Source organism: Cebidichthys violaceus, unplaced genomic scaffold (genome assembly GCF_023349555.1).
Source record: "Cebidichthys violaceus isolate CVI_PGR_0920_01 unplaced genomic scaffold, fCebVio1.0.p SCAF_11, whole genome shotgun sequence".
Lineage (NCBI taxonomy): Eukaryota > Metazoa > Chordata > Actinopteri > Perciformes > Stichaeidae > Cebidichthys > Cebidichthys violaceus.
Genome location: NW_027176274.1, coordinates 8,021,141 through 8,028,750, shown reverse-complemented (window position 1 = coordinate 8,028,750; position 7,610 = coordinate 8,021,141). Strand labels below are relative to the sequence as shown.

The 7,610-nt window shown below is 42.1% G+C and overlaps 1 protein-coding gene across 1 annotated transcript in view; it reads left to right on the top strand.

Annotated features, from left to right (window-relative positions):
• The window catches only part of bard1 (BRCA1 associated RING domain 1), an 18,887-nt gene extending 11,300 nt beyond the window's left edge, over positions 1–7,587 (top strand). The window contains exons 9-12 of the mRNA XM_068702754.1: positions 1,459–1,551; positions 4,755–4,852; positions 6,508–6,849; positions 7,318–7,587. Coding sequence (XP_068558855.1) covers positions 1,459–1,551; positions 4,755–4,852; positions 6,508–6,849; positions 7,318–7,383 — 599 coding nt within the window. The 3' untranslated portion in view covers positions 7,384–7,587. The remainder of the gene's footprint in view (positions 1–1,458; positions 1,552–4,754; positions 4,853–6,507; positions 6,850–7,317) is intronic.
• Positions 7,588–7,610: the final 23 nt, after the last annotated feature.

Sequence of the window (7,610 nt, the reverse complement as noted above, 5' to 3'; positions counted from 1 at the left end):
TTCCTCAATGTTCCAGGCGAAGCCCATTAGAATACCGTTCGCCTACGAGTGCTTTTTAATGTTGTTGTTTGAGACACATGGGCTCTCAGCAACACTGCAAATCAACAGCGGTTATCAGCCAACTGCTGGTACATTGGGACCATGGCTGGTAAGTAATCAACCATGATTTGGATGCCCTGTTTAACTGAAAGATGTATGAGATGGGTAAACTGAAGGCTCAAGCACTCGTAGTGTTTTTGTTATGAAGATTATGTACAGTACATTCACCACCACAGAGATGGGGTTTCTATCTGGATGGCCCTTTTCCTACACAGCCAAGCTTCACAGGCTTTACTACCTTTGCAGACATCCCTCTGTAATGTAAAAGCCACAAGTAGATGCTTGAGCATTATCACTCATGAAGGTTCAGCGGTAACTAACAAGTGCTTTTAAAGCTGTATACATCATTGCCGTACAACAGCTCCTTCAGCGTTGCATAGTAATGGCTCAGGAGTACAACGGAGAGAGAAAAAAGTAATTGAAATCATTCCTCATAAAACGATTGGCGGTACTGTCGGGGTGATGAATAAGCACAAATGAGAAACAGAAGTGTTTCTCACAACTCTCCCACCTCTGACCGGAGGGGTTAAAGTTGGTGCTTTCAGAGAATGTTTTTTTTTTTTCCATTTTAACCTTGAGCCTGCAAATGCACATTCAATAAGCAATATAAGAAGGTTTCGCCCTGGAGATATAATTATGCTCATTTTGTACTTCACTTTAAATGAAGAGGCAATTTATTCAAATTTTTAATTAACTTATAATTATCATCTAAAGCATTTAATGAAATAAGCTGTAGCAATGGCCTTCTGTTGTGTTGCCATGAACAGTTTGACAGGTTGGGATTGAACTCAAATTGGAAATTCCCCCCCGTAGACGGGTTGGTTCAAGTAGAATTGTGATGTCTCTAATCTCTGATATTGTGCACCCCAGTTGAACACTTAATAATGTACTATTGAGAGATACATTCATGTCCCCCTCAGGATGAATTGTGATGTCTTTGCTATCTTTATCTATCTACATTTTTGGTTTCTGAAGTTCCTTCAAAACATCATTCCCGGCATCCTCAGCTGAACAAATGTTAGCATACACTGCAAGAACTTTATTTCTCCACATGTGCTGGGAAGTAGCACTAGGATGTCTTTTATTTCCAGAAATGCCCAGAAAGAAGTTTTCCTCTCGAGGTACAGAACATAACCTGGGCCAATGTCTAAAATACAGTATCCAAATTGTGAAATAAAGGTATAATAAACATTTTCAACTACATAATAACTGTATTATCTTGTAGCACTAGAGCTATCTAGTTACATGCATGCATGCACAGGAGTACAGCAACAGGCAGCAGCTGTTTGTAATATATGTAACACAACTCATTTGTACCTTTTTTCAATTTGGCTTTTGTTTGTTTGTGTCTTTCTCCAGTGAGCCATGTTGTGTTGCCAGAAGGACACATGCGCACCACCATCTCCACCCTCCTCGGTCTTCTTGCTGGCTGCTGGGTTGTCAAATTCAGCTGTGAGTATGGAGTGCTTTGTATTCAGTTAACAGTCATTCAAGGGTACTCTGACCATTTCCATCTGCACTTGAAGATATGTTTGCTGCAGTAAGGTGACTCTTGGTATAGAATACAGTATGAAGGGAAACATATAGGAATCTGATATTGGACACTTGAGCTACAGTGCAGAACAAATGTGTTGTGCTGCACAATCAGTTTGGAGTCATTTTATGGGGTTTGTGTTCTTCTCTGAATCCCCCAAAGATTTTTACTCGCCAATCTAACCCAGGCGATATCGAGCTCTGCGTTTGGAAGAACTAAATGCAATACTTTTTTTATTTCTGCAAAACATTGGAATGTCCTGGGTTTGTGCTCCTCAAGACTTCAGTATTACTAGAGATGAAAAGATGACCGACTTTCTTTTCTTGTATGATTCATACCAAGATGAATACTTTGCAAAAATGTTGCTATTCCCCCGTCAGTCTCCCTGGCACCCTTGAAGCGAGTCAACAAGCAGATATTTAGAGAAAGACGGCTTTAGGGAAGTAAAAAGAGACTTTCTGTCAAAGAGACTGGCACCTTGGTGTTCCCTTAACTGGTGTGTCCATCAGTAGCATCGCTTCACTGTGTGTGCGTGTGCGTGTGCGTGTGCGTGTGCGTGTGCGTGTGTGTGTGTGTGTTTTTGAGTTTGAATGTGTCTGTTTAGGTGTGTGCTGGTGTCACTGAAGAAGACTTTGTGTGTTTTGGACCACATTCAGCCCGTCCCCTTCTCTTTTCTCCACGCAGGCTGAGCACTTGACACAGCTTGTCTCCCTCATGACAATCACTTCGGTATCTTATCTGACTCTGTCCTTGTTCTGCATGTGTGCAGCTGAGTTCTCACTGTCACCTACTTTCATGTGCTATCGCTGTCAACAAGACCAAGCCCGTGCTAACCTCTTTATCGGTCTTACATTTCATTGCAACACGTTTTCCTTCGAAAAGAAGCCTCAGTGTTTCGAAACACTATCATGAAAATCAACTTCATTCTGCTTAACAGGGCTCCAGTCCAGCTAAAAGTGTTACCTAAGCTTTCATCAAACAATGGTTTGAATCCTATGACAACTATGACTTCAATTTGTCAAAATTCCAGATTAAGAGCAATAATATAGCAGCAAAGAACGATTTGCGATGTAAAGATATAGTGAAGTTATGACCAAACTAATACATTAAAAGCTCACTAATAAACATGCATCTCATTTGTGGAACGTGTACATAAGCAAACATGTAAAAAGGGACACTTCATGGCTTCAGGGGTAGCTAAGTACTATTTAAATATTTAAATACTATACTATGCTAGAGCTATCAGGCGTATCTGGCCACCCTGATCTATAGCTGGAGATGCTGCAAAGCACTTAACGCACAGACACGAAGTGTGAGATTGATGTTCTTATTTCACTCTTTGAAAGAAAGCAAAAATAAAGTGTGTTGAAAACATGCTGAGCTGTTCCATTTGAAAAAATAAAATAATAATAATAATTCCGTCCTCTCTTCCATTTATTTTCCAATTTGTGACGGTTAATTTCACTGCACTTTGGTTCATGTCACTGCTACTCCCACTGTTGGCCCGGGGAGGATGTGTGCACCCATGTGCTTCCTCCCTTTTTACACACAAGTTTCAGCTGCTTCTCCTCGGCTGCCAGTGAGAGGCTTCACTCGGTCACCGGCCCCATTAGACACACGGCCCCGCCGGAGGCAGCACTATTAGGGGTTGAATTGGGGACTCGACTATTGGCCGGTGTTTTGCTGCTACGCCACCTGTGCACGTCTGAATACAGTGGCTGGTTTTTAGGATACTGACTAAGAATGAGCTATTGTACCCCGTCTCCATCGTAAGATGTCAGTGTGGGCCTTCAGAGTCTCACATCAGTCAAACTTTAGTATCCAGCTGTTGTCCTCAGAATGAAAGGACAACCTCCGCTCCAGTTGGTCTCATAGTTTATGAAGGAAGTGGTTTCATCTGGCTGTTCACTCATTCACCGACTCAGGAAGGAAGGAAGGGGTTTGAGACATTTTCTGCATTCAGTCTTCGTGAACGTAATTAGCAAATATGCTAATTGTTTTCAGCCCTAAGCGCCATCGTCCGCAGCGTTTAACCCCAGTATCCCCCCTCGTCTCTGGCAGGGTCCCTGCAAATGAAAGCTGTAATTAAGGGGGATGAACAGGCGTAATTACACCCCACCCCATGCTCCAGTGACTGTGTGTGTGTGTGTGTGTGTGTGTGTGTGTGTGTGTGTGTGTGTGTGTGTGTGTGTGTGTGTGTGTGTGTGTGTGTGTGTGTGTGTGTGTGTGTGTGTGTGTGTGTATGTATGTACTGTATGTGTGTAATTTGCCGTGTCATCAACCGTTGCTGTATTGTGACAAGGTTTACACACACACTCAAATTTATACTAATCTGTTCATGCTGCTATGTCTTGCAGCTAAAAGCAACCGTGAAGAGCACTAAACTGCAGCTGGAGTTGATATGAATCTTAACGTTGTTTGGTTGATGCAAAATGCAGATGCTTTGCAGATGTGTACGAGGCCTGTGGTGCTGTTTGCATCTCTGCACGTTCACAATATAAATAGTTAGTCAAGCCAAGACTTATGTTCAGATGTATTTCACATACATCCTTTTATAATTTATGTGCAACTTTTTCATTTTTTTTAAATTTCATTTTATAAAATACCCCAAGCATATGATACTCCATAATGTAACGTTAACGGAGGAACAGCGGCCTTGTGATCTGTCATGTTCAGAAGCATTTATTTTTATCTGTCACAGTGAGGGGTCATTAAAATGTGTTGCTTCTGTATCTGCCTGTATTTATTTATTTTTTTTTATAAAACTTTTTCTTCTTTTAAGATGTGTTTTTTTTTTTTTTTTTTTTTTTTTAAAGATTTAGAACAAAAGATTCTTCTCTAACAAAAGAAATTGCCGGGACGCTAGCTGTCACATTGTTCTAATTTGACTCCATAAGACCTCAAGAGATGGAGAGATGAAGCTTAAAGCAAGGGTTGCATCATTAACTCCATCATGCTGTGGGCATCTTTCTCCGTCAACAACCGCTGCTTTGCCAATACTTGAAATCTTCCAATGTGTGCTAAAACAGACATGAGCTTTGTCATCCTCCCTTGTCACACTCTTTCAAGTCAACATAATTAGCGGTAGCTTTAATTTCCTTCTCTCTCTCTTTGATGTCAGGGGTGGAGGCATGTCTGCATACAGGCGAGTGGATGCCCGAAACTGAGCACGAGGCGGGAGAAGGCCCCCAGCGCAGTCGTATCAACAGATGTAGCCTGGTAAATGAGAAACATGCATACAAACACATGAACTAGATGACTCTAGATGTCCTAGAAAAAATACATATTTCAGCATCATAGTGCCATTAAAAGTACTGACTTTGACTTTTTCACATTTTAAAACTGTGTAGTTTAGCTTCTTTAATGCTTATCAAGAGAAACACAATGCTTAAAATGTTTTAAAGTTGATCATAATGCATTTATTGTACAAATAAAAAATGTATAACATGCCACCATATATATATTTGGTTGGACAAACGCATGCAGAAGGACATACTGAGAGGTACCGATGGGGTAAGGCTGGGTTTTAGACTGTTTGTTTGGTGTTCTCCAAACACCAGCAGAAACACACCATCCCCACCTCAAAGCCGTAGCAGGAGGATGTTGTGGGGATGCTTCTTTGCAGCAGGCCTTGTAATGTTTGTGAGGGTGGAGAGTAGAGTGAATGCAGCAACATCCTTGAGGGAAACTCGCTGCAGTCTATAAGAGAACTGTGATTTGGGAGCGGATTTATTTTTCCACAAAAACAGCAACTCCAAACAAAGCTAAAGCTACACAAGAGTTTCTCCAAAAAAAAGATCAACAACATAAATGTCCAGCAGTGGCCAAGTCACAGTCATGACATCAGTCCAAAGGAGAATTTGTGGCAGGACATCTCGGCTCCCTCACCAGTCCCAATGGAACTTGACAGAGTTTTTGTCATCTTACAAAAACAATGGAGACTGGATGACTGATACAGACCTGTTGACACACACTCAAGGATCTGCTTTCTGCTCAAGGTGCCTCTACTAAATATTGGAGGTGGTGAATAATGTCGCTGTCAATTATTTAGTTTTTTAAACCTAGCGTACTTAGTTTAGATAGATTTGTAGACTTTTTATTACAATGTGACATTGTTCTTTTTCTGTTGATTAATGTCAAATTCCACCCATTGGGATTCACTGTAGTAAAACAATGAAATAGGAAAAAGTCAAAAGGTAGTGAATATTTCTTTATCGCATTTAGGCGTTGTTCATATACACTAAGTTATGAGCGAATACCTTTTTAAGATGTCAGCACTTAGGCTTAAGGAGCAGACTAGTACAAGCTTCATTGTAATGATGGCCATGATTGTAAACACCGATAACCCCATTGTAGGTTTCTTCTAGTTGCTTCCTTCTTGTAAAGAATAAAATGTCCGTCAATCTTCATCAGAAGTTAAGCACACACAAGCACACACGCGTTTGCAAGCAAAAGTGAGATCCAACCAAAGTGCAGTCAAAGAATGTTCTTACTAGAAACTCTTGAGGGAGCCAGTTTACGCCCAAAACAGTTTGAGTTCATTGATGCTGTGAATAGAACAGTCTCCAGTGGCCTAATTCACTGCTGCTTTAAACAGCAATGCTAAGTGGTGCTGATAAAAAAAAGTCTCCTGGCTCTGCCGCAAAGAAGTAAGTACAAAGCATCCACACAGACGCTTGGTAATATGAGAGCCTAGATTTATTGGCAAGAAGTGATTCAGCATTTAACTTTATGATGAACAAAATGGGGTGACTTTTAATCCTTTTGCCACTGTTCTCACAAGGACTGAGCTTTTTTTTTTTCTGTCTTTTGATTTCATTTGAATTTTCTACTAATGCTTGAATTTGTTTTCTCTAATGCGTCATCTTTCGTAGCTCCCGCCGCTCTTCGATGGCTGTTTCTTCTTCCTCCTCGGCTCCTTTAAGGCGCCTTCCAAAGACGAGCTCATCAAGCTGCTCCGGGAAGGAGGAGGTCAGCTCCTGAGCCGGCAGCCCAAGCCTGACAGCGACGTAACGCAAACCCTGAGTGCCGCTGCCTACCACGCGCTGCCGGGCTCTGACCAGGCCCTCTGCACCCAGTACGTCATCTTTGACCCCCAGAGCCCTCACAAGCCGGCGGTAGCGAGGAGAGGCAAGGTGTGGTCAGCTCCCTCCAGCTGGATCATCGACTGCATCACAGCCTTCCGTCTCCTCCCTGTGTCGAACTCTCAAACCCCGGTCTGAACGATCTTTTTATATATATATATATATATATATATACACACACCTGGCATTTGAAAATAGTTCATTTCTAGGCCTGGGGAAGTTTTGGAAAAATAAATAAACACATTTTGAGAGAATGTATGGTCATGAAAAATAACTTCAAAGGCATGGACACATCTTGGAAATGTATTGGTAAAAATGTGAGTGAACCCTGTATACTGTACAGTTCAAACCATTATTTGCACTGGCTGTTTTTGGTCTGTCCCGGGTTTTCCGCCCAGTTGGACTTGAGTTCAGAAGGCATCTTACCAGATCCCCCCCCCCCCCCCCCCCCCCCAAACCCCCCCCCCCCCCCCCCCCCCCCCCCCCACCTCATTGGACTCCTTTGAGCTACTCATCTCTGATCCATCTAGATGTCCAGACCCCTCGATACGTTTCTACAGGTGAGGTTTATTTAGATCTGATTCTTTCTGTTGTGTACAGAAGCTGTTGGCCATCGGTGAAGGTTGGAAAGTGGTGCTGGTAATAATGGCTCCCTCTTCACCGTGACACTCCAGTACAATGCCTGCATCTCTACCGGCCCTTCACCAACTCAACCCCTGAATGAATCATTGGTGTGATTGTATCTGTCCGTAACCTCTAGTTATGTAGTTGTCTGGTTTTAGAGTGGAATTGCAATCCTTAATCTGCATTGGTTTACTAGGAAAAGATAATTACTTAATTGAGAATGCCTGTCCCTGAAAAAGGTCGATGGAGAGGACATAGGATATAATAGG